Genomic DNA, 26653 nt, shown 5'->3' with positions numbered 1-26653 from the left:
TAGTGAGTTGCTGATGAGTAGACACCGGACAGGGATGCAGGGGAAGGTCATTCCAATCTGTCTACAGCAGGTTCTCTGGGGGCACATCTCCTCTTCCCCTTCTCTTGCCACTGTCTGGCAGGGAGGGGTTATCCCTAGATGGAAAGGAGCCTATGCACCCCTCCCATTCCACCCTGTAATTTCCAAGGATGGACCTTCCTCAAGAAACCAAGAGCAGGCATCCCCTCATCCCACCTTGAGCCACTTTCTTAAAGAACAAACATGGGGCAGCCTTTGGACACAGAAATGCCCTAGGCAGGGTGAAAACAGGGTCATGGATCCCAAACACCACTGCCAGGAGGCAGGTGGCCTTGGCTCCTGCCCTGACCTGGTCATGAACTCACTGTGTGACCTTGGGCAATTCCCTTATGCTCTGTGGAAGGGAGAGGGAGGGTTAAAGATGGGATGATTGCAAAGACCTCCCCAAGCTTCAAAAGCCTATTATTCTAAAAAGATTCAACTTCCCCCCTCCAAGGCTTCTAGAATTCTCTGTGCCCAGTAAAAAGGACGGGGACTGCTGTAACCAGCTTGTGCTTCTCGTATCACTAAGCGAAAAGGCCTAACATCTAGAGTCATGAAGAATTAATAGGCCCATAGAACTGGAAAGGGACTGGAGACCTAATACAATCCCAGTATTTTTGCAAAGTGGCAAATTCAGGTACCAACAGATAAAAGGGTCTTGCCCCAGTTACTCAGCAGGCTCTTCATGTGACTATGGACACATGAGCTTTGGACTCCAAGTCCACTGCTCTTTCTGCCACCCACACTGCTTTCCTTAAGAGAAGCCCTCCTGGCCTGCCACATGCTCAAGGGGGACTTTCCATGTCAGCTTCCCAGAAAGAGTGGCAACAAGCCCAAAGCAACTCCGGAAGTTAAGATCCCTTGTGCCCTACAACATGAAGCCCTCCTCCCTCCCCACACATAAGAACCCAGGAAGTTACTCTTCTGGTTCAAACTTCTGTGATAGGTGTGGCATGTCATGTTTGAGAAGCAAAGGAAACTAGGTCAGGTATTAGGGGTCAGTCACTCACCCCTTCCAGTGTCGGGTGTGGGGGTGGTTGGGAGTAATGAGAGCTCTGGGCAGGGAACCCCACAGTTTTCCCCAAACAAGTGTGGAAACAGAATAATTCCCTCCTCTTGTCAATTGGCAACAATTACCCAGTACCAGGGCTGCTGGGAACACGCATTCATATGTACGATTAACTCTCGATTATCCGTGTGAATGAAGAGGAGGAGTCTGGGAAATGGAAAAAAATAAATTAAGAAATAAAAACAACACTAGACCCATAAGCAATCCAAAGCCGCTTGCTTGTAGGCTACATTTGTGATTAGAAAGGCGGAGTCTCGCCTTTCCAAACACTCAGGGCTCAGTCCGGTATTTGAGCGAGTCCGCATTCCCTGAGCACACCCCGGCCGGGTGGTGGGGAGGTGATATGGGTGTTGGGGGTTGGGGGGGAGGGAACACGAGGCCATTGACAGGGAGACGAAACTGTCCCTGGATGTAAACATCACCATGGAAACTCCACAAACACTTGCCAGTGAGATTCTTTCCCCTTCTTCTCCCACCCTGCGCGCAGGAAAGGGAGCATGCCCACCCCCACCTAGACCGTGCTCTCCATCACCCACTCGGAGCTGCCAAAAGTCCCTCGGGCCCCCACCAGGTCACTCTCCTCGAAGGGCAAGAGCATGCCGTTGACAGAGAGGCTGCGCTTCGTCCAGATGTTCGAGACCCTCCGAGGGGGACTGTAGCCGCCGGGCACTACCCCTCCCGCCGCCGCAGCCGCAAAGTCCCCCATGTCGAAGGAGTGACTGCGTTTGGCCTTGCCCTCCAAGGGCAAGGGGAGCAGGCTCCTGGCCCGGGCCGCGGGCGGCCCCAGCAGTGGCTCTCGGTCCGAGTGGTGGCCCCTGGCTGACGTCCCAGCCCCTCTCCCGGCTGGAGTCCTGGAGTCCAGCAGCTCCTCCTTTCTCTGACTCTTGAGGTCCAGGGAGGCGAAGGCCCCCATCAGGCGGTCAAGGCTGGGCTTGGGGCGCGGGGCGGAGGGTGGGAGCCTCCAGGGGGCCCGTCCCAGCCCCGCGGCCTCCCCACTGCCCAGGGAGCTGGAGGAAGAGGAGTCACTAGCGCGGGCCAGGCTGGCGGTGAAGTCCAGGAGCTCGTTGCGCACCACCACCTTGGGCGGGCCCTGAGGCGGGGCCCCGGCAGGCGCGCTGCTTGGAGGCGGTGGCTGGGCGCCGTTGGTCTGCGAGTACACATTGCTGACGGCCGCTGCCATCTTACTGGGGGCCTCGTGGTTGCAGACCTTGTAGCGCACCATGAGGATGACGATGAAGACCAGCAGCGTGGCCACGATGATGCCCCCGATGACCAGGATCATGGTGCCGCCCAGTATCTGGCTGTGCATGGACTGGCACTGCGGGTAATCAGCCTTGGTGAAGAACTGGGCGCAGCCCACGATGTTGGTGGCCGTGAGTGTTGTGGCTGTGTCATCCCACATGGCCAGCACACACAAGTCGTAGCCGGTCCCAGACACCAGGTTGTTGACCACGAAGGCCTTGTTGGAGGCTGGGATCATCCTGGGGAGGGAGGTGGACACAAAGAGTGAGGGGTGGTGGGGTGGAAGGACAGGGTGAGGGGGAGGGGACAGAGGGAGAAACAGAGTGAAGGGGGAGGGGGAGGGAGGCCAAGACACGCACAGGGACACAGAGAGAATAGGGCAGAGGGAAAGTAAGGGACAGGGGTGAAGAGACACAGAAGAAGAGAGATGAAGAGACAGAGGAGAGGGGAGGAGAGAGGGGCAGGAGCAGGCAGGTGACAGGAATAGGGTATAGGAAATGAGAAGAAAGAGATGTGAGGAGGGAGACCCAGACAAGGGAACCAAGGGATGGGTTGGGGTGGAAAGGAAGGTGAGAGAGGGAGATTCAGGGATGGAGCATCAGGGAGAGGTATAGATGGAGAATGTGTCAGAGACCGGGTGAGAGAAAATCCAGATATATGGAAACAAAAACACAAAAAGACAATGAGTATGAAGATGAAGGGAATGAGAAGGGGGGTAGTTGAAAGCAGAGAAAAGGGGAGGCATTTAGAGGTGGAGGGAAAGAGGAGGAGGGGGAGAGACTCAAGCAGAGTTGAGAGGACACACAGGGACAGGCAGAGGGAGAGACAGAGAGGCAGAGAGGTTAAAGTGTGAAGAAGCAGAAATTATACAAAGGGACACCCGCTACCCTCCTCCCTCATACCTGCTACAAGTATTCCCTCCGTCTCTGGGAAGGGTGGGGTGAGAGGTCAGCCCTGACCCTGTGCCAGCCCACTCCAAGGCTCGCTCCAGCCCTCCTGTGACCTCTGAGATTCGCAGGGATCCCCATCAACACTTTCTGAGCCTTCTTTCTGGACCAGGTGCTGTGCTGTGTCAGAGACAAGATCCTGCCTGGAGAGGCCAGCACCACCCTCACCTCCAAAGGGCTTTCTCATGACTCAGGAGGGAGAGCATTTGCTGCTGCAGACTGAGGGAGAGGGGGTCTAAGCGGAAGAGGAGTGGAGGCAGGAGAAGGGGGCCTGCCGCTTAGGGGGGGAGGGACAGTGCAGTGTGAAGGACTGGGGGGCACTTCTGCATCCCAGAAGAAAGGGACGATACCTTGGTCCTAGTTGTAGTAGCCCAGGCTCAGCCAGGAAACCTAGGGGAAGAGTTTCTTTAGTAGAAGACTTTAACTGCTCCTTCCACCTTAGGGGAGGGTCTGATGGGGAAGTACTCTCCCCACATTGTGGCTGATCCTCTCCTGCCTGGACCTGCTCACTCTGAACTCTAGAACCTTGTGACCTTGTTAAGCCTGGATGCACACCCTGAACTCTAAGACCCTTTTTGAGGTATCATGCCTTCTGCTGATTCCAGAGATGATGCCTGTGTCACTTCCATAAACACTCCTGAAGAAATACCCAGGCTTGAAGGTACCACTGTGTAGCTTTCTTGGTATTTCCTCCACTCCCGTTCTCCTATTCCCTACTACTTGAGAATGAAAGGGCTCTATCAGCTCCCATCAACCCCTCAAACCTAGAGCTGGGCAACTTAATTAAGATATCAAATATGAAATACTGAAGTCTGAAAACTTCCACCTGGGATCCTCACACAGAGGACTGGAACTGACAGGCAGATATTGACATCCCGTCAGTGGGCAACCCCAGTGGCTGCTGCCTCCCTCCTCACCTGCCCACCTGCTCTTTTGCTAGGGAAGCCACACTGGAGGAAATTGAGCCCCCAAGGCCCAACTGATATGGTCTGGCTGTGTCCCCACCCAAATCTCATCTTGAATTGTAGCTGCTACAATTCACGTGTGTTGGAGGGACCTGGTGGGAGGTAATTAAATCATGAGGACGCGTCTTTCCCATGCTATTCTCATGATATTGAATAAATCTCATGAGATCTGATGGTTTTATAAAGGGGAGTTTCCCTGCACAAGCTCTCTTCTCTTGTCTGCCTCCAGGTAAGACATGCCTTTCACCTTTTGCCATGATTGTGAGGCCTCCCCAGCCATGTGGAACTGTGAGTCCATTTAACCTTTTTCTTTTTTTATGTAAATTATCCAGTCTTGTGTATGTCTTTATCAGCGGCGTGAAAATGGACTAATGCACAGCCCCCCGCCAGCACAGTGTTTGGGGCAGAAGAGGCCAGAGGGGTTAGGAGGGGTGGATCCAGCAAGGACCCTGCAGCCAGCCCCACAGGTCTATCTGAAGACTTCAGAGCCAGTTTCCCCTGGGCATCATGACAGTCCTGTAAAGGCAGTGATCAGTACTCCCATTTCACAGAGAAGAAATGGCCGAGACTCAGAGAGGGTAAGTGATTTGCCTGAGGTCACAAGCTTGGACTGCTAGTATGCAGCAGTTGAGACTTTTAACACTAGCTTCTGGGTCCATGGTCTGGGCTTGTTCCTCATTGTGTGACAGACATGGAAGCATTTTTCCTCATTTCAGTGAAAAGTTCACCCTGGCCTGTGGTTGGTCAACCACCTTCATCCCTGGAGCAGCTTAGAGCCTGCTGTGGCTCACGCTCCTCTACTGATAGGATGTCCCGCCTGCTGGGCCATCTGCTGGGCAGGGCCTAAGGAGCCCTGTATGGCCAACGCTGCAGGGGACACTCAAGTCCTCCAGGGCCTCGTTCCTTTCCCCTCAGGGCTAATGATGTAAGTTGAGAAGGCAGGAGCTAAGCACACCCAGAACAGTGACAGCAGCAAGAGCAAACACCAGCTGGTAACTGTGTGCCATGCTCTGTTTCAAGTGCCCTATGCCAACTCACTTAGGCCTACAGCAACTCCCCGACATAGCTGCCATCATAATCCAGATATTTCAGACGGGGAATCAGAGGTGCAGAAGTGTTAAGCAAAGATAACATGGCGGAGCTGGGATTAAATCCCAGGGAGGCCACCTTCAGTCTTCTCTGAACCACCGCATTCCACCATTTTGCTGGGTCGCAGTGATATAAGAGCATGTCCACTTGAGAGGTGGATGGACACCCTTGTTTACTGAATACCTGTTGTGTAACATAGGTTTCCACATTCATGATTGCATTGAACACAGCCACCCCAGGACACCAAAGATGTACTACAAGCCCAGAAATCTTCTCGAGATTTAGCCACCTTCTCCTGGGAAGCAGACCACACTATTACTACTATTACTACTACTACTAATAGCAACAAAATAAGAAGAACAGCTAACATGAGGGCTTACTCTGTGCCAGGCACTATTGTGAGATATTTAAGGGGATTAAGACTCATTTAATACTCCCTAACATTGTTGGGAGGCAGTTACTGTTATTCTCATTTTCACTTAACGGATAAGAAACTGAAGCACAGAAAGGTTAAGCTACCTGCCCAAGGAGGCCCAGCTAGTAGGTTGGCAGAGTGGGATTCAAATCAGGCAGTTTGGCTCCAGGGCCTCCGCACCTGACCACGGGGCCATGCTGCCTCTCAGACACTGCCCCATCTACCTGCCCTTCCTGGGCAACTTTGTGTGGAAACCTGCCTGGCCTCCCCAACTCCCCTTTGCTCCCAAACTCTGAGAAAATCATAATGTGGTGAAGCCACCTCCTAATGTGATGAAGCTGCAATTGGGTTGTGCTGCTGATGGAGGTGTAACAAGGCAAGGCTGATTCTTGGCGGGCCACTGGCACCTGGATGAAGGGTCAGGTCTGGAACAGTTTTGCACTGTAACTGGCCCATCAGAAACAAGGCCAGCAGGAAAAGCCTGCCAGGATGAAGAGCAGAAAGGCAGAAGGCGGCTCCCGATTCCTCTGCTGTGTGTGTGCGTGTGTGTGTGTGCGTGTGTGTGTGTGTGTGTGTGTGGCAGTAGGAGGAGCTGGGGTGACTTAAGGAGAGCCAGAGCCAGCTAACTCAAAACAGCCCTAGCGGGCAAGGTCAAGTTTGCCTTTTCTAGTAACAATAATAACCAGTATTCGCCTATTGTGCTGGCATGTTTACACGCCTTATCTCATTTAAGATCCTGACAACCCTCTGAGGAAGTTATTCCCATTTAGAGAAGGAGGAAGCTAAACAGTTTGAACTTTCCCTTGGAGGAATGATGGGGCTGAGACCAGATCAGGTCCACTGGAACCCAGAGCCCACACCTCTTAAAAGCAAGACCACTGCTGCCTCCAGGCAGCCAACAGACAAACTGCATGAGAAAGTCACAGGAAATGGGCACTCCAGTGAAAGATAGAGAATTCATCTCTGACCTGTGTCCCCCTGTCTATCTCATCATCCAATCCTACGAAACCATCCACTGATCCTCCAAGCTGTATCTGGGGAGCCTGGATTTCCCCCTTCACTCCTGCTCACAACCCATCACTCTGGCTGGTAGATTCTACCTTTTGAACACCCTCTGCCTTCCAACTCCACATGCAGTGTTAGCTTAGGGCTCTCCATTTCTGGTCGGGATGGACTCAGCAACCTCCAGTCAGGCTCTCTGCCACAGATTGTGCTCCCTGAAAGTGCATTCTCAGCACCACACCATCTCGAGTGCTCCACCTAAAACACAGCTCTGGCTGTGTCCCCTGCCTGCTGAGATGCTTCCAGTGCTGACTACGGTCTACAAGAGACAGTGCAAGCTCTTTAGCTGGGCTCCAAAGCCAGGCTGCTGTCACATTGTTGTCCTTCTACCCACACAGCCTCTAACGCTGCCCACATTCTTAAAAACTTGCCCAGGTAGGAAAACACTGCAGAATCAGCCGGGGCCTGAGCGGGCAGATGGCACTTCCTAGAAGGATAATTAAAGAACTTATTTATCAAGGGACTAATTGTAAAGAGGCAAGAGGTTATGGGGGATCACAAGGGAATGTGCAAGAACCCAGAGCTAATAGCAGCCAAGAGCCGAGCTGTTGCCTCTGCCACACCCCCAGGAGAGAGAAGCACGTAGGCCAGTGCTACTCGTAGTGTGGCTCACAGACGGATGCCGGCCCATGGACAGTTTGTTCCTGCTCCATGATCAGACACTACAGAAGTCAAGAGTAAGCATTAAGGCTTTATAGCAATTTGGCATTGGTTGTCACATTCAAGTGCGTGATGATTATTTCTGATAACTTAGTTCTAGTCTTACAAAAGCACTGGCCTGCAACAGAGTGGGGAAAATTGAAGCTGCTCCTTCACAATGAATAGCTTGAGGAGCCCTGGGCTAGTGCAGGCTTTCTCAGCCCCGCCACTGTTGACACTTGGGCTGACTATGTCTTGGTTGTGTAGGGCTGTTCTCTGCATCGTAGGAGGACAATCCCAGGACACCCCTGGGCTCCACCCACCAGATGCCAGAATACACCCACAGTGTGACAAGCTAAAATGTCTCCAAGCATTGCCCAATGACCTCTGGGGGCAAAGTCACCCTCCACTGATGCACATTGGTTTAGAGAATTTGGTTGAGAGACAGAAGCTGCCAGGGGCAACCTCACAGGGTGAGCGCCAGACAAAGAAGTAGCCGGACCTCACTCTTCTCTGCCACCGACCTTCTGCTGCTGCTCTGCATGGCTGAACCAAACTAAAAGCCAGGTTCACAGGCACATGCAGGTCAGGCTTCCAGAGTGCAGAGCAAGGCAGACGAGGGGAGAGTGGATCCCGAGGGACAATAGACAATAAATGGCTCAACCGTCAGGTCAGTCATGGGCCTCTCGGTGAAAACCACATCCCTGAAATCCTGAGAGATTTCTTTTCATCATGTAAACTACCAACATCTCTGTTAGCAGAAAACATGAATTGCTATTTTAAGTTAAGCTGTTCCAATGCGTTAAATTTAATTAAGCTCACACACTCTAAAAGACAATTTGAAACTGCAACCCCAAGCACTTACTCAGGAAACACAAAACAAACCTAAGTGACTGCCTCTGGATTGTTTTTCTTTTTATTTCTTTTTCTGTTAATATTATTTTGGCACTGTTCATTCAGTTTAACACTAGCACACAAATCTACAGTTGATACCAGAGGTCTATGAAATCACAGGCACATACTGTGATTCTACTGTGGGCTCTCGAATCTGTTCTCCGCCTTTCACCTGCTTGCCTCTGCTCTGTGGGGAACTACATTTCCCAGGCTACCTTGCCTGTTCCCAGTTTTCCGAGCCCTCAGGCTGCCAGGTGGAGGTGGCCAATGGAGGCACTGGAGAGAGACTGGAGGGCCGGAAGAGGGGAGAAGCCAGGTATCTCTTCTACTTTTTCATCTCCAAGTGGTTTCGCCCTGTCAGGCACTGAATCTCCTCTGTGATTCCAGCTGCCAGGGTTCCAGCTCCTGCTAGACACATTAGGATCTTAGTCACTGGCCATGCCATCTCCTCCTGTGTCCTTCTAGCCTTGGATGGGGATGGGTGGGTGGTGGTGGCTTCCAGCTGTTGCTAATCTCTATAGTGCCTCCCTGTCCTGCCCCCCACCCACTGCTCCTGTACCCACTGTCCCCACCTGTTGTTGACCTCTGAGCAGCTCCATCATCCCTAAAATCCAAACCCTGTACTGAATTCTCTTTCTCTCTCTTTTTTTTTTTTTTTTTTTTTTTTTGATACAGAGTCTCACTCTGTAGCCCAAGCTGAAGTTCAGTGGTGCGATCTCTTGGATCACTGCAACCTCCGCCTCCAGGTTTCAAGCGATTCTTGTGCCTCAGCCTCCTGAGTAACTGGGACTACAGGCACATGCCATCAAGCCCGCTAATTTTTTGTATTGAGTAGAGATAGGGTTTCACCATGTTGCCCAGGGTGGTCTCGAACTTCTGAGCTCAGGCAATCTGCCCGCCTTAGCCTCCCAAAGTGCTAGGATTACAGGTGTGAGCCACGGCGCCCGGCCCGAATTCCCTCTTTCAAAAGACCTAAAATGTTCCTTTTTTTCTTCTGACTGAATCCTGAATGACACAAGGAGATAACCTTTACATTGTTGAGAACATTCTATTTATTAACTTATTTCCTTACACTTTGGGAAAAGATGATCATCTCTTCATGTCAGCAGCAGCACATCTTGGCTGCATCTGGTGAAACTCCAGCTGTAGGAAACAATTTACCAGCCTCTCGAAATCACTCATCACTCCCCCAGTAAGCCATCTTGATCCCATTATCCCATTGCACACAGTGGTCCCTCTTCCTTAGCATCATATCTTTCTCCACCGGGTGATCTCATCTTTTAAGGCCTGACTCATAAATTACCTCTGACCTCACCAGAGCTGTCTTTTCTCTCCCTTCTCCCACAACCCCTCCTACAGTCCCCTGTTAAAGCCCTGGGGGTTGTTCATGTACACTTTTCCCTTGAGGACTGGAACTATGTCTTATTCCTCTTTGTATTTCTACTGCTGATCATGATGTCTGGTCTAGAGTCAATGCTGAGTAAATATTTGCCCTATGGTTAGGCAGTGAGTGCAAGAGTGCTTTGCAAAATGTTAGGGCCTAAACATATGTGAGGGATTCTTATGTAATATTCAAGGGCTAGCTAATGGTGAATTCTCAGACACTGGCTGGTTCTGAGGACATCTTTCTGGAGAGGTATTTTTTCTGTCACCCAGGCTGGAGTGCAATGGCATGATCTTGGATCACTGCAACTTCTGCTTCCCAGGCTCAAGCAATTCTCCTGCCTCAGCCTCCTGAGTAGCTGAAATTACAGGCAGGCACCACCATACCTGGCTAATTTTTGTATTTTTAGTAGCGATGGGGTTTCACCATGTTGGCCAGGCTGGTCTCGAACTCCTGACCTCAGGTGATCCACCCGCCTTGGCCTCCTAAAGTGCTGGGATTACAGGCTTGAGCCACCGCACCCAGCCTGGAGAGGTATTTTTTCTGTATCCTTGAGGCTTACTGCAAGGGCTCCTGAAAACCTTTCATGGATGTGCATATACGTATGTGTTTGGGGTATATGATTGCATGTAGGCCTGTGTGCGAGAAGATGTGTGTCTAGGAAGTATCATTTGTCAGCTGAATGTGTGGGTATTTGTGAGTGTATGTCAGAGTGTAGGTGTTTACATGTATGTGGCAATAAGGGGTCCTGGTCCTAGGCGATGTTAGTCATTGTTCTGCCCCTCTTTCAACCAACCCCCTAACCCCACCACCCCCAGAGGCTTCCACATCCTCTGAAACGTCTGAGGTGACTTCCTGTGTGACCTCTCCTGCAGACTGAGCCTCCTCTTTTCTAATGGAACAGAGTTTGCCCCCCAGAAAAGGCATTTGGGCCTCAGAAATAGCAATGGGAATGGAGTGGGAGTTTCCGCCTGGGCCTTGGCCTCCAGGAAGAGCCTGTGGGCTGACTACCAAACCCCACTCTCCCCCTCTCTCGTGACTTCCCATTTAGGCCACACTCTCTAGGCTCTCTTGCAGCTAGTACGCCCATGTGACCCTTTCTGGCTAAAGGGATGTGGAGGATGTCATCTGTGCCAGATGATCTGTGCCATCTCTGGGCCAGGCCTTCAGTAGGTCAGGATGCCTTCCCCACACTCCCCTTTCCTTCTGCCGGCTGGACCCTGGGGCAGGATGACAAGGCCTGGAGGGAGGTACATACGGGTACCTAGGTCTCCCATGAGGAAGATCTCCTGGTAATTTGGCACACCGCTCTGGACTGTTAGGACAGTGAGAAATCAAATTGGATTCTGCTTGAGCCTTTACCTTATGGCAATTCTTTGCAACAGCAGCTGCCTCCCCTGACTAACAGACACCTGCAGGTAAGATGAAGTGAGCCTGAGGAATTTGCTATGTAGTAGGTACGTGTGTGAGAGACAGGGTGAATGTGTGTGTGTTTGTGTAGAGGAACACATTGGTGCTGGTGTCTATACGAGAAATCTTTGCCTTCCTGGAGTTGTCAACAAATACCACCTCTTGTATCTGCATAATTCCTCCAGCCTCCAGCCTCCCCTCTGCTCCCCTAGCACCACGCCTTTCTAGGTGCTCTGTCCTCTCCTCCCTCCATCAGTGATGCACCATGGCTGCCTGCTGAGCCTCAGCGCTAATTTGGAATGGCCACATCAAGTTTCCCTCACCCCAACCCCCTGGCTCTGTGTCCTCATTACTGGCTCTTCACAGAACCTCTGGCTTGCCACCCTCTCTAGCTAGCCTTGGGATCTCAGACTACATGACATGGCCTCATTAAACCAAGTCAAGCAGCCCTTACTCCCAGATTCTCTCTCTTCCTGCAAGCCCCAAAGGGACCTGTTTGCTTTCATGCATGAGCTGCAAGGGAGTAGAGGAGATGAGTGTGGTTCCATCCTGCATACAATTTATTGAGTACTTACTACGTGCCAGGAACTTGACAGGCAGAATCTGATTCTGCACACTGACTGTATGAGGTAGGAATAATTACCCCATATCACAGATGAAGAAACTAAGGCTCAGGCAGATAGAACCCCTGCTTAAGCTCACACAGCTGGAAAGTGGCTGAGCCAGGTCGGCCAGGCCACAGAGCATGATCTTCCCTATGCTGTATTATACTGAATTGAATTGAGCAGAATCAGGATTTAGCATGAGGCGAGTCTTGGAGTCAGCCAACTGTTTGCCAGCAATTTAAAAAGAAAAAAAAAACCTGCATTACTTTACAATGATAGTTAACATTTATTAAGCACTTACTATATGTCAAACACTGTTCTGAATATTTTCCACGTATTAGTTAATTTAATCTTGGGAAATCCTGTGAGGGAGGTACTAGTCTTATTATTATTATGGATGAGAAAATCGAGGCTCCAAGAAATTAAGTGACGTGACTAAGCTCTCACAGAGAGGTTCGTGCTCAGCCAAGATTGAACCCAGCACTTTCACATTTCCTCAATTCATGTTCACAATAACCCTGGGAAGTACATCTAATAATCGTGCTGCTGTTTGAGAGGCAGCAGTCAACTGAACTGCCGTGGGCTCACATAGCTGATTAGGGCCGGAAATGGGACTCCAGTGAATAAGGAGGGCAGTCTCTCTACTTCAGGACACATGCTCCTGGGAGGTCTGAGGGAAGTGAGGGAACCATGTGGATATCCATGGGCAGAGTTTCCAGGCAGCAAGGAGGTGCCAGTGCAAAGGCCTTGAGGTAGAAACAGTGAGGAGGACGGTGAGGCTGGAACAGAGAGATGGAAAGGGAGAGTAGTAGGAAATGAAGTCGCCAAGGTAGCAGCTAGGAGCCAGGTTCTTGCAAATATGTTCACTCTTGTGTTCCAACTCTGAGCATTGGCTGCTGGGTATTGGTGTTAAGGATTCTGAGGCTGTGTTTAGACTCAGTGGACAGAGTCCTCTGGAGACTGTATCTCATATTTGCTGTTTCTGGCCTAGAGATCAGAGTAGTTAGAATTACCAGTACAAGTTGTAGACCCTACTGGTGACTAGTGCCAAATGCTGGCCTTCCCTAAGCACCAGGCCCTGAGTGATAATGGGGGAAGGCACATGTCTTTTCTTTAGAGTGGGATGATCATGGAGCTTGTGTGACTCAGTGAGGGCTCCAAGGATCGGAAGCCTCTGATCTTTCAGTTGGGGCCAGGGACCAGAGGCCTGGGGTTGGGGGCCAGCCTCTGTACCTGCTCTTCTGCCCTTGTGGCTCCTGAGAATATGGAGCTTCCACAAATGCCCCGAAGCACCCCTGCCTTACTGGCAGTTACTTTAGGCTCTCAGTGAGTGAAGGGGCCACATTCCTTTCAATAAGATTGAGACTCTGAGACAGAGCACCCCAACCATTGCCTCAATCCTCAGGTGTACCCAGACATCCACTTCCACAGCCCCTGAGACAGCAGGCAGGGTTGACATCAGCCCCTGTTGAGTTGGCCTCTGGGTCTGGGTGTCCTTCCTTGCTCCCATCCCCCAGCCTCTTCTCTGCTAGTAGTCAGAGGGATCCTGTTAAAACGCAGGTCAGAGCCTGTCTTTCTCGCTCAACCCTGCTCTGCCCCCAGAGAAGCCCACCTCATGTAGTCAAAGTCCTCATATGGCTCACAGGCCCCAGGCGATCTGCCCCTCCCCTCTTGGGTTTTGTCTCCTTCTACTCCTCATTATTACTCTACAACCTGGGCTCCCCGCTGCTTCTCAAATCTGCCAAGGGGTCTCCTGCCTCAGGACTTTCGCACTGGCTGTTCCCTCTGCCTGGACGCTCTTCCTCCAGATATTTATATGCTAGCTGCTTTGCCTCTTTCAGGTCCCTGTTCCAATGTCACGTTCTCAGAGAGGCCATCCCAGATCATCTTTTCAACACTGGGGGCTTCCTCAGGCTTGTTACTCCACTCCATTTTTCCCCAATGCACTTTTATTGCCCAACAGACAATATCATTGATTTATTATGATTACTGTTAGTTGCCTTTCTTTCTCTCTGTCTACTAGAATGTCAGCTCCCTGAGGTCAGAGTTTTTTGGGCTGTTTTGTTTTGTTTTTACCTGTTTTGTTTACTGATATTTTCCCGACACCTAGAATGATACTTGGCACAGCGTAGGCCCTTGAAAACATCGGCTGAACTTGTAAATGAATTGAACATTCCACACTGCACTGCCCAATATAGTAGCTGCATGTGGTCATTTAAATTTAACTTCAAATTAATAATAATTGATTAGAATTAAAAATTTACTTTCTGAGTCATAACAACCAGATTTCAAGTGCTCAGTAGTCACATGTGGCTAGTGGCTACTGGATTGGACAGTGCCACTGTGTGACATTTCTGTCAACACAGGCAGTGCTATTGGATGGTGCTGTTCTAGAACATGCTATGCAGCCCTATCCATGTACCCAGCAAATGGTATTAACACTGTCATTTTCTATGTGAGCCCTGATGCACCAAACAGGTGGGCTAGTCCAGGTGATGTTGTCCAGCTCTGGGGCAGTTCTCACCAAGGAATGAATTTGTCTTGGAGGCTTTGATCCAGACCTCGGAGCAGCTCCCCATTCTCTCTGAGGCTCTGGACGGCTTCATCCCTCCTTTATGACTCTTCCAGTTCTCCAGGGTTCCTAGGACCTCTGGGTTCAGCATGCCCTCTCTGGGATTCTCTCAGGCCTAACTCAAGCTCCTCTGCCCCCTGGAGTGTTCTCTCTGTCTCCGATACTCAGCTTGTGCCCCAGCCCCCTCCCAAGGCTTGGCCCCACTGGCAAAGCTGCCTCACCTTCCCCACAGTCCTCAAATAGGGCCAGCCCTTAGCCAGCCTGTGTCTTTGGGCCCCCTCTGGTCCTTTGTTTTGATATTCTGGTTCCTACTTTTCTGCTTCCCATATTCAAGCTACCCATTACACATGTGACACAATTCTATTAAGAAAACTCCCTCATAGATCCAATAACAATGAGAGATATCATCGGAATACCTACCGTTAGCAAGAGAAGCTGAAGAGGCAGCAGGTGTGGTGGATATGCACACAGGCTCTGGAGCCAGACTCTGGGGTTCCAATCCTGGTTTTGCACATACCAGCTATAAAACCTTATCTTGGGCAAGTTTCTTAATCTCTCTGTGTTTGTTTCCTAGAAATATCCCCTTTCTGTAAAATGGTGCATTCATAATCTCTGCCTTATAGGGTTGTTATGAGGATTCAAGGAGTCATGATTCCTAAAGTACCGAGGTCAGTGCCTGGCACAGAGTAAGCCCCACATGGGGGTCTGTTACATAAAGGAGTGGGCCATGCTTAACCCCAAGGAAATGCCTCTCTGATGGTGGAAATCCAGGCCTCGGGGATTTGTGGCTGGCAAACCTTATGCAAGTTAGAAACAAGGAGATTCGGCAGTGCCTGACCCTAGCTGGGCTGGCAGGGAGGCATCCTGGCTTCAACACTTGCAGCAGGATGGGTCCCCTTCCAACTTCCCATGAGAGTCTTGTTCAGAATTCACGTGGAGGAAGTGTCAGTAAAGTCCTGGCTGAGCAGTGGCAGAGATGACAGGAAATTAGGCCAAAGAGAGCTGAGCCCCAGCAGGCTGCCTCTGTGCTCATCTCCCCAGCATTAGACCTTACCCGGTGACAGGTGAGGATCACTCGTTGGGAGGCACTGTGTTTGCTCCCTGATTTGGGAGGCATGGCGGATGCAGCTGCCAGGCAAGGACTTGGGAAAGTCGCAGCCCAAGTGTTTGGTGGAGGCAACAGTGTCAGGAAGGGAGCTTCGCCCTGCTCCATGGGGCTCCTTCATGGAGGGGATAAAGCCAGGAGGTGGGAATCCAGGCACTAGCACTGCACCACCGGGTTCAAGCCCCAGTCCTGTCACTGACCAGCAGTGTGACCTTGGGCAAGCCACGTAACCACCCTGTAAGAGGGGGCAGATGATAGAGCCCCGTCACAGGGTTGCTATGAGGATTACATGAGCGAATCTCTGTGATTTGAACAGTGCCTTGTCCCTAGTGAGTGCTGAATTTGTGCTAGTGTTTGTGACTGAGGACAGAGAAGTGAATCCAGGCCTGAGGCTGGATACTGGCTGATGGATCAGGTGCACAGCCAGCTCCGCAAGCCAGTCGTCTGAGGTCTGACAGTCTGTCTTGGTGCAGGCCACTGGGGCCAGCCCACCCCCTGATCCGGGCACTTCTCTTGCTGACTCATCAAGGTGTCTGCTGGCTCTTCCCAGTTCTTCTCTGCCCTCACCATGCACAGATCCTAGGAACTCCAGGTTGCGAAGGGCCCTGAGAGCCAACCTGCTCATCAGCGCCTCCATAGCAGGCCCACCTGGCTGTCAGCACCCTCTGCTCACACACTTCCGGGATATACCAGGTAGCCATCCTAGCTCTGGACAACTCCGAGTGACTCATGGGGGCCATGGTCTGGCAGACTGCGACTTCCTACCACCAGCCCAATGCAACCCCACAGCTGCCCAGAACAAGCCTGTTTCTTTCTTTTCTACATGTTGATGCTTCCCATATTGTGAGGCCACTCTCTCATCCCACCTTGACTTTTCACATCTCCAGAATTCACATTTCCGTTTCTTCCAACCATTTCCTCATAGCACAGTTTCTAGTTTGCTGGCAGGCTGCCCCGCCTGATCATACCCGATCACATGTCAGTTTGTCTTTGGCCCTTCTCTTTGGGGGTTCTGAGTAGTCAGATCCTATGCTCCCCAATCAGACATCACACTTCTTGTGAACACCACCCCCTCCCTGAAAGTACACTGGATTCTCTAGAAGCCACATCCCATTGGTGGTCACACTGAGCAGACTGTCAATGGAGAGGCCCTGTGCTTTCCCAGGACTGCTGTTAAGCCACATTGCTTAAACACTGTCCCCACCACTGCAGGCTCAGCCAACCCAGGCGAGCTCTTGAGCCCATGTAAGGCCTGCCTCTCTCTCTCTCTCATTCTGTGTATGTGTGTGCGCATCCTCATTCAGGTCTCCACAGATATAGAAGTCTTCTCTGCATTTAATTGTCTTTAGCTTCCAGCCCCCAGGGACTGGGTTGGCATATCTTAGAGGAAAGAGTGTAGGCTTTAGACTCAGACAGAAATCTCTCTTTGAAGGCTAGTTCTGCCCCCGACCAGATGTGTGACTCTAGACCATGTAACTTTCCTCTCTCTGAACCTCTGTTTCCTCACATGTGAAATGGGAGAGTAATACCAGCCTTCTGTGGTGAGTGTGAGAAATCAAGTATAACAGGAATAAACATGTCTGCTCCTTTCCTGGGCCATTTGGTACCACAACGACGATGACTACAATGATGCTACTTGTCATTTATCTCCTGGAGGAGCTGAGAAGAGCTTACTCAACAACTCATCACATACAGAAAAAAATGCAGAAGGTGTCAGATCAATTATACCTTGTTATAAACACAAACGTGTGCAAAATGAAGATTCCCCACCAGCTGTGCCCAAGACACGCTAGAACAACCAGCAGACACCAAGTAAACACCACCTAATGATGAACCTGATCGGACCATTCGCCCCAGTTGGCAGATCCATAATTTCGTGGGGGCATCACCCGGAGCAAAGGCAGCACCAGCCTCCTTGAAAATGCTATCGTTTGCTCTCTTTGGCAGCACTTCCACTAAAACTGGAACCATGCAGAGGTCAGCATGGCCCCTGCAGAAGGATGACGGCAAATCTGTGAAGCGTTTTATATTTGTATGAAATTCTGACACATGCTACAACTTGCATGAACTTTGTGTGATTCCACTTATATAAAGGGCCTAGGGTAGTCAAATTCATAGAGACAAAAAGTAGCAGGGTGGTTGCTGGGTGCTGGGGGAAGTGAGGAATAGGGAATTCTTATTTAATGACTACAGAGTTTTAGTTTGCGATGATGAAAAAGTTCCAAGATGGATGGTGATGGTGACTGCACAACAATATGATGTATTTAGTGCCAGTGAACTGTCCACTCTCATGTGGTGAAAATGGTAAATGTTATATATATTTTACAATTAAAAAGGGCAAAAAATTTTGCAAAGCCAGTTCTACCAGGTGAGCAGGAAGAGGAGAGGTTGTTGGAAATAGATGTGTCACTTCAGGGAGGCTGATGAGCATCTGGGTGGCAGTCACCATCGGCAGGGGTTTCTTGATTCTGTTGTCAGTGGGCTCGGGTGGCCCTGTCAGATCTGGGGAAGGAGACAGCATTTGGGGAGGGGTAGAAAGAACCCCTGGCCATCTGATGCTATTCTACATGTGCCCCAGTGGGTGAAGAGTAGGGCAACTCCAGAGTAGAAGTTGGCAGGAATCAAATGCCTGGGAAGAGGCATTTGAAGATCCAGCATGGTGGTTCACAGCAGCTGGGCCTGGGTTCAAAATCTGCTCTGGCGCTGACTAGCTGTGTGACCCCAAGCAGATTACCTACGCTCTGCCTCAGTTAAATAGGAATGCTAGTACCTACTGTGTAGGAATATAATCAGGGCTAAATGAGGTAAAGTGTGTTAAATGCTAGGGGTGCCTGGCAATAAATGAAGGAATGGTAAACACTGGGTTTTGTTTCAATGCCAATGGTGAAGTCAACAGTAACCCTTTGTCTTAGTTTCTGTGTATTGCTTAACAGAATACCACAGACTAATTTATATTTTTAAAAAAACAACAACAAGATTTTCTCATAGTACTAGAGGCTGGAAGCCCAAGATTAAGGTGCCAGCATTTGGTGTGACGAGAGCCTTCTTTCTGTATCCTCACATGGCAGCAGTGGGAGGGCAAGAGAGAGACAGAGAGCCCCCTCAGCAGCCACAAGCCCTCATGAGTTTATCACCCCTTATGTGCTCCACTTCTTCATCCTATCATCGGGGATTAGGTTTTAATCTATGAATATCGAAGAGGACATAAGCATTCAAACCACTGCACCCTTAATAAAGCAACTCTGGGTAAAATGAAGCCCTCAGTCGTTTCATGGAGGGGCCCCACCTTTTTCTTCAATTATAACCATCTCCTCTGTCAGAGCAGAGGCTGTATCATAAGAAGGAACCTGTATTGATCCCCAGGGTGAATTTGTGCTCTAGTGAAGAAGGTTTACTGACTGTGCCATGTGAGGTGCGTCACTTCCCATGTTTGAGCCTCAATTCCACAGTTTTCTCACCTGCAAAATGGGTTCATAACAGCAATCATATGGTGTCTTCGTGCAAATTAAGTACCATGATATTCGCTCAGTACAGAGTATGCTGCTTAGAGTGTGTTTATGCAATAAAAAGTAGCCATGATGATGTTTGCATTTGGTATTTGAAGATCAGTTTCAAATGTTGGCCCCACCATCTGCTAGCTGAGCAATCTTGAACAAGGAGATTGTGCTCCTCTGAATCTCAGCCTCCTCATCTGTCAAACGGGAATGAGAACACTACCACCTCCCCGAAAGGACCGTCTGGAAAACCTAAGATGCACATCTGCTTGGACACAGTATGTAAGTGGTGAAGCATTTATAAATGTGAGGTGTCCATTTTTTATAATGGGGACAGCCAGCACTCGTGCATAGTGAGTGACCGAGAAACTTACTGACACTTCCTTGGGGGCTGCTCCAAGCTGCATGCCTGGAGGCAGACTCCCTGGTGAGAGCTTGCTGGGCATCTGGCTGCTGAGTTGCTGCATCATCCTGCCCACTGCCTCACCCCACGGAGAGCTGCCCTTTCCACCTAGCAGTCAGGAGGAGCCCACTCAGCACTTCACTGGGCTGTGCTTCTGCTGATTCTCCCTGGATACCTCTGTCTCTAACAAGCAGTCTGGTCAGGAAGGAGTTAATTAAGGGTGGGGAGAGTGACAGCTTCTAGGGGGAGTTCTCAGGTGGGCAGCAGGGAAGCCCCACTCTGTCCAGCCAAGTGGAAGGTCCTTGCGCACTCCGGATCCTGGAGTCAGCAGGAGGGAGGGTGGGGGAGCAGAGCTGTCCCCACCCACCAGCCATCCTCATGTCCAGGCTGGAGGACGAGGCTCTAACTCCCACTCTGTCATGACTTGTTCAGCTTTGGGCAATTCACTTTCCTTCTCTGTGCTTTTAACATTTTAGAATTTCATAAAAACATCACTGGAAGAGGGGTGATGGGAGCGAGGGGGAGGCGGGAGGAAGGGGATGGGATACTGGGGCCCGTGGGAATAGGGGCAGCAGCAGGTCCCTGACCCCGGAAGCATACAGGAGTTAGCATCAAAGTGATCTGGGCTCTGGGCTCAAATCCCATCTCCACAATTTATTGACTATATCTTTACTCCCTTACTTAACTTTCCGTAGCTTGTGTCTTCTTATTTGTAAAAGCAGTTTGCGAACCCAATTTGCAGAGTTATATGAGGATCAGCAGTAACGTATGCCAAGCACTGGCATACAATATATACTCAATAAATCTTTTATGTATATAGTGAATGCTTACGTACTTTGTTATTGTCTATCTTCTATTTATCTTTCTATCATCTCTTTTATAGACTAACACCATCCATTCCACCCACCTCGCAGCAGGACCTCTCCTGGTGGCCGAAGATGAGCCACCTGAGGGCACAGGTAGTTTTAGAGGTTGGGGTCTCTGCCAGATGGCAGAGGAGCCTTCCTATGGGATGTATTCATTAGCAGGAGCTTTAAGGTGGGGCTGGCCTGGCCCAGAGGTGCACCATCCTGATTTTGCCCGGGAATTACTAAAAGCAGCAGCGTAATTATCCTCCTTCCTCTGTCCTGCCCCAAGTCTGGGAGCAGCCAGCGCCTGTGGGGACAATGAACATAAAACAGAGCCACTAATCGCATGCCAGGGTCCCTGGAGGATGGCCATATGGGCCTGTCATCTTCTTAGTGTGGAAGTAATCATGTAAATAAATCACGTGTGAGTAAATCACAGACTTATCTGTAATTTTCTGGGAGTCTCTCCAACACTGTTTATTAGGGTGCATGGGTCTGAAGCCCCAGGAATTGGCTCGGTCTCCTCCCTCTCCTGCTCCAGCTGGGGAGAGGCCACACTGGGTGGCAGACGGGAGTGAGGCTGATGAGGAGTTGTCCCTGCTCTGCTGGGGCACATGCAGGTGCGGTGGAGAGTGAAGCGCAAACGGGCATGGCAGGAGTAGGGGGGCTGTGGGAGTGAGTGGCCATTGGCCATGTAGGTACGTATGTGAGTGTGACTGTGTGTCCACTGGCCAGCGTGGAAGCAGCCCTGAGCATGTGGCAGGGAAAAGGATTGACCTGAAGCTGTGAGCACCTGTGAACATGCACAGGTGGGGTGAACACTTGAATCAGCGTCCTCACAAGGGCCACATGGCCCCATGGGATGTGGCCCCACTGCCTCTCTGCCCCAGCTCGCCCAACCTGCCCTGCACTCTCTCTGCTTCAGCCACCCTGGCCTCTTCATTGCTCCTCAGAAACACTCCAGTCACAGAGACTTTGCTCTTCCTTCTACCTGGAAGGTCCTTCCCACAGACCTCAGTCCGGCTCCCCTTCAAGTCTTTGCTCAAATCCCACCTTCTCAGGGAGACCTGCCCTGGACACCCTAGCTAATATTACAACTTACCCACCACCCCCAGCACCCTGCCATGTCTTGCCTGAGGTTTCTTTTTTGTGTGGCACTCACTGCCTCCCAGCACCCATATCATTTACTCATTTGTGTTGCCTGCTGCCCGTTTTCCTCTCATAAGGACCAGGATTGCCAGCTGTTTTGTTGACTGATGTGTCCTGAACACCCGGAACAGGAGCGTTTCTTTGCTGGCATAGCTGCTTCAGGTCTCTCATCTGCATGTAACATGGGGAGGAGACAGAAGCCATCCAGGTCATAGGGCTGCTGGACAGGCTCAATGGTCGGATATCTAAAAACACTGACAGCAGCCTTGGCACACTGTTCAGTAGCTGTGAGCCCTTGTTATCATGCCTCACTGCAGCCTGGAAGTGAAGCCTGCATGAATGATCCGTGGAAGGATCTGACACAGCAGCAGGTATCCCAGGGAGGGGTCCTGATAAACGCTTCTCACCCCACTCCCACTCAACACCTTACAAATTCTCAGGAACAAAAATTTTCTGACCTCCCCCAGTCAAGGAACTCATATTTTGGGGATCCCTTTGGGTTAAGAAATTATTTATCAGGAAATGTATAAGATTTTTGGTTTTTTTAATGAAGGGAAAAAGCAAGCGAGGCCCCACCCATGCCTAGCCTGGGGCTGCACAGCTCCGGGATCCTACAGGTAGTTAACAGAGCGTGACTGACAACTACATCCTCTGAGGGGTGTGAGAGCTGCACAGACCATGCAGGACCTGGAGCTCTGGCCTGAGAGTCTCCAGCCCAGAGTCTTCTCCCAGCTTTGCAACCCCTAACAGGCTATGAGACTGGGGTCAAGTCCTATCTCTTCTCTGGGTCTCTGCTTTTCCCTGACACCATGAGGCATTGGAATTAAGCCATTTCTTAGGTAATTTCCAGACTCATTCATTCATCCAAGAATGTTTGTGGAGCTTATGTGACAGGCACTGCTTTAGGTGTCTGTGGGGACAGCAGTGACCCCCACTGATACGAGTCCCTGCCTTGTGGAGTTGACATTCTCTGTGGGGACAGAGCAAACAGTAAACACAACTGGTAACTGATTTAGTATGTTAGAAAGTGGACTGTGCTAAGGAAAGAAGAACAAGCAGGTAAGAGAGAAAAAGAAAGTGTTGAGGTTAGGGTGGGACGGCTCAGCTTTAAGTGGATGGTCAGGCATCACCTCATTGAGCAGGTGACCTTTGAGGTGAGGGAGATCTTACATCCTAGGAATCTAAGAATCTGGTCAATGATTCCCAGCACTGCCGTATTCCAGAGAGCACCGTTTGTGGTCTCTGGAGCCCTATCTCTTCTTTTTCTCCATCGCTGTGCACACTGACCCCATGCCACCCGGTGGGTGATGGGACTGGAAGACAGATCAGCCATATTTGCAAGAGTGGTAAGTGATTTACCGCTGCCTTTATTCATACTCTGATATTTCATGGCTCCCGCGGCTGTGATGGGATAAATATGACCTCTTATTCTCCACTTTGCTTAAGACAAGGTCAACAGCCCAGCTGTGATCTATCTGCTGTTCCCTCTGCTGTATGTCCCCAAGCCAGGGAATCCCGTGACTGTCCAAGATTCACAGTGTTGTCCTCCAGCTACACACGCCTGCCTGCCACTCAGCACTGGGCCTGGGCCTGGCTGGGCCGGGGAGGCAGTGGCTGCAGTAGCTCTGGGAGAATGATGGCTCATGTAGGGCAGACGCTGAGCCATAAATCTCGCTCTTCCCCAAGCCTATGCTGTCTTTAGGGCTGAACCATGACCCGGTTTCCTTTCAGTCTGGGAAGAGGCAGCAGTGGGAGGCAGAGCAGCCATGGTTCAAGTGGCAAGTTATAAATTAGAACACCCCAGGACATGGCCATCATCTTCCCAGCATGGAGAAGGGGTGGAAGGCATGCATCAGCATGCCTGCCTCAGATGGAATCCCCCAGGCCCTTGAAGCAGCCGAGGCTCCCCTCTGCCTTCAAAGCAGCCATGGCTTTGTCAGACATCACCAGCACTGCCGGAAGTTCTCCCACGTGTCTAGCTGAGAGCCCACCCCTCCTAAAGTGCCCACCTGTTTCCTCGTGTTCCTCCTTATGTGCAGGTGGGTGGGATGGGTGGATCTGGTTCAGTCTACCGCATTTCCTCATGGTGGTTCTCAGTGCCAGCGGGCTGACGGTTTGGGGGTTGTTAGTAGATTGGGCGACTGGGGAGGGGACAGGGGTGAAGGAAATGGGGTCACTGGACTCTATTTTGAAGACATTACCTGTGACTCCAAGACATTTATCTCACCCCCTCAATCCTAACTCATGTCCTGGGAGGGAGAAGAACAGTCAGGAGCTCTTTGGAGCACAACAGGCCTGGGTTTGAATCTGGCCCTGTCACCTCCTAGCTGGGAGGCCTCGGGCAGTTTACATACCCTGTCTTCTCCCTGTGATTCCTAGCCTGGGAAAGAATCATAAGCCTGCCTCCCAGAGGGCTATGAAGGTGCCCGGTGCAGGGGGGCACACACCAATGGGCACTCAGAAGCTGGCGGCGCACTATTGAGGCCTCAACTGGAGCCAGTCTACTTGGCTTCACATTCCAGCTGGGACACTTCAGGCAGGCTTCTTCCCCAGGCCATGCCTCAGTTCCCCCCGCCCCGTAAAATCGAGATAACACCTGCACCTTTTTTGTCAGGATGTTGAAATAATTAAATGAGCTAATAAACAGAAACCACGTAGAACAGTACCTGGCATGGAATAATTTCTCAGAAAGGTTGGCTGTTATTCTCCTTATCTTTATTGGAGGAGAAACCACCTGCATTCACTTAGCACTTTTGACCTAATCCCATCCATTGGCTTTGTAATTTATAACCCATTTATTTCCAATCAAAGAAATGAAATGACTTGAAACATAAAAACATATAAAATGGGACACGCAAAATTTGTTAATGTTCTATTGAAGATTGAAAATCAATAAAAAGGCTTGAGTGAGAAGCTTGCCTCTCAGGCGGGGTCATTGTGACACCCAAAGGATCACTTCAGTTATAAACCCCCACATGACCACACAGCTGAACAAAGCCCTGAGCCACTCCTTTTGGGAACAGGCTAGGGAGGAGGCAGCAAGATGGTTCTGGACAATGTGAGGGGTGGCTTTGTTGGGGTACTCTGTGTGGGAGTTGGCACCGTCGGAGGCTAGGGAGGGCTGAGGCTGCCTTCACATGGGGGGCACCCTCAGCTTCAAAGGAGCTTCTTCAGCCCACTTTGGCCCGGACAGGCCACATTCAGTGTACTGCCCACTGCCGGACCCCACACATGCAGGGAGACGTCACAAACCCTGCACACATCTGAGGCAAGGGACCAGAGACCCACCCCAGGCAACTTCCTGCTCCAAAGACAGACAGACACGCCAGTCTTTCCCCACAGTGCCTCCTGTGCCTCTTCACTAATTGAGTTCTTACTTATTTTTATTTTTTTCTTTGAGACAGTCTTGCTTTGTCGCCTAGGCTGGAATGAGATGGCGCAATCTCAGCTCACTGCAACCTCTACCTCCTGGGTTCACGTGATTTTCCTCAGCCTCTTGAGTAGCTGGAATTACAGGCACGTGCCACCATGCCCAGCTAATTTTTGTATTTTTAGTAGAGATGGGGTTTTACCATGTTGGCCAGGCTGGTCTTGAACTCCTGACCTCAGGTGATCCACCCACCTCGACCTCCCAAAGTGCTGGGATTACAGGTGTGAGCCACCATGCCCGGCCTGAGTTCCTACTTGACCTTCTGGGTCACCTCTTCCAGGAAGCCTTCCCTGGCTTCCCCAGGCTAGGTCAGTTCCCCAGGACCTGCTCTAGCATATACTTGCACAGCATTTATCACAGCTGTAGCTACTGAATCGGTGAACACCTCCCAGCATAGTTGTTTAACGTTTGTCTCCCTGGGAGATGCGAGTTGCAGGAGGGCAGAAATGCCTTGTTCATAGCTGCCCTTCCCATGTGTGGCCCAGACGAGTTGTAAACTTAAACACCTCTTGAATGATTAAAGGTAAAGGCAAGGATGGAGGGAGGCAGGGAGGGAGGGTGTTGAATCTGAACAAATAGTATTGGGTGAACTATGAGAATTATGTTCAAAAATTAAATGGACATATTACAGAAAAAGAACTAGTTTTATGCCTGATAAAGATGAAGGCAGAATTTAAAGGTTGGAGGTTGAGGGAGATAGATTTGAGGGCCTGCAATGAAGTATAACTTTTGTTTATTTGTTTGTTTGTTTGTTTTGAGACAGAGTCTCGCTTCTTCACCCACGCTGGAGTGCAGTGGCACGATCTCGGCTCACTGCAACCTCCGCCTCCCGGGTTCAAGCAATTTTCCTGCCTCAGCCTCCCCAGTAGCTGGGATTACAGGCATGTGCCAGCACACCCAACTAATTTTTGTAGTTTTAGTAGAGACAGGGTTTCACCATGTTGGCCAGGCTGGTCTCAAACTCCTAACTTCAAGTGATCCGCCCGCCTCAGCCTCCCAAACTGCTGGAATTATGGGCATGAGCCACCACGCATGGCCAATGAGGTAGAACATTTTAGCCAGTGGCACCCAACAGTGGTGGGGGCTTTTTTGTCTCTGGAAGTTATTCCTGCATGAAGCCAGCCAACATCCCAAGTGGGTGGTGGGAATGAGGGGTGACGGGTGGGAATGAGGGGTGATGGGTGGCAATGAGGGGTGACGGGTGGGAGGAGTGGTGGGCACCACAAGGATTCACAGAAAGGGGAGGGTTGGCCTGGTTGAGCTTGAACAGACCTTTTCTTACTCTGGACTTCTTCTTGGTCTGAGAGTAGCAAGAACAAGGCCCATTTTAAAGACAGAAGAACCAAGTCCAAGAGAGTTGCAATAACGAAGCAGCTGGACTGGTCCCAAGGACTTTGGCTCAGCCCTTTCCTCTCCCTGACTCTCCCAAGCCCTTGACAATAGGTCCACAGAGGGGAACTGGGCTTTGAGGTCACCTCATGACCCTTCCTGACCCCCTTCCTCCTTCTCCTGCTAGGGCGTCCACTGTGCCCTCCCTCGGGTCAGCATCCACTGTTTGCCAGTCCCAGGAAAAAACCCACTTCACCATCTCCCAGGTGTCTGCCCCTTAAACGTGCAAAGAAACCCATCTTTAATGGTGGAATTCCTGGCCCTCTGAACTGTGAAGGAAGCATTTTTAAACAGGGTTCTGTTCTTAGGCCTGTTCTAGGCAGGGTGGGGAAGAATAGGTCTTGGGTCTAAACCTGGGTGCTCCTGCTTTCCTGGCCTGGGAGAAGCAGCCCCCCACCCACTCCCTTTTGCTGCAGGACAGAAGCTTCCTTCCAGCCCCCTGCCCCTGAGGGAGGCGACTGCTGAGCACCAGCCGAGCCAAC

General features: G+C 50.8%; 1 protein-coding gene and 1 non-coding gene across 2 annotated transcripts in view; one reads left to right on the top strand and one right to left on the bottom strand.

The window, feature by feature from the left end:
- Positions 1-1328: 1328 nt before the first annotated feature.
- LRFN2 (leucine rich repeat and fibronectin type III domain containing 2) overlaps positions 1329-26653 on the bottom strand; it is a 191361-nt gene continuing 166036 nt past the window's right edge. The window contains exon 3 of the mRNA XM_015136304.3: positions 1329-2610. Within this exon, the coding sequence (XP_014991790.2) occupies positions 1641-2610 (970 nt within the window). The 3' untranslated portion in view covers positions 1329-1640. The remainder of the gene's footprint in view (positions 2611-26653) is intronic.
- LOC114677837 (U6 spliceosomal RNA) lies at positions 17390-17492 on the top strand. Its single transcript, XR_003729272.1, has one exon. It is a non-coding gene; the product is annotated as a U6 spliceosomal RNA (small nuclear RNA).

Source organism: Macaca mulatta, chromosome 4 (genome assembly GCF_049350105.2).
Source record: "Macaca mulatta isolate MMU2019108-1 chromosome 4, T2T-MMU8v2.0, whole genome shotgun sequence".
Classification (NCBI taxonomy): Eukaryota; Metazoa; Chordata; class Mammalia; order Primates; family Cercopithecidae; genus Macaca; species Macaca mulatta.
Note: the sequence above shows the minus strand (reverse complement) of the source record. Positions and strands in the feature narration are given on the sequence as shown.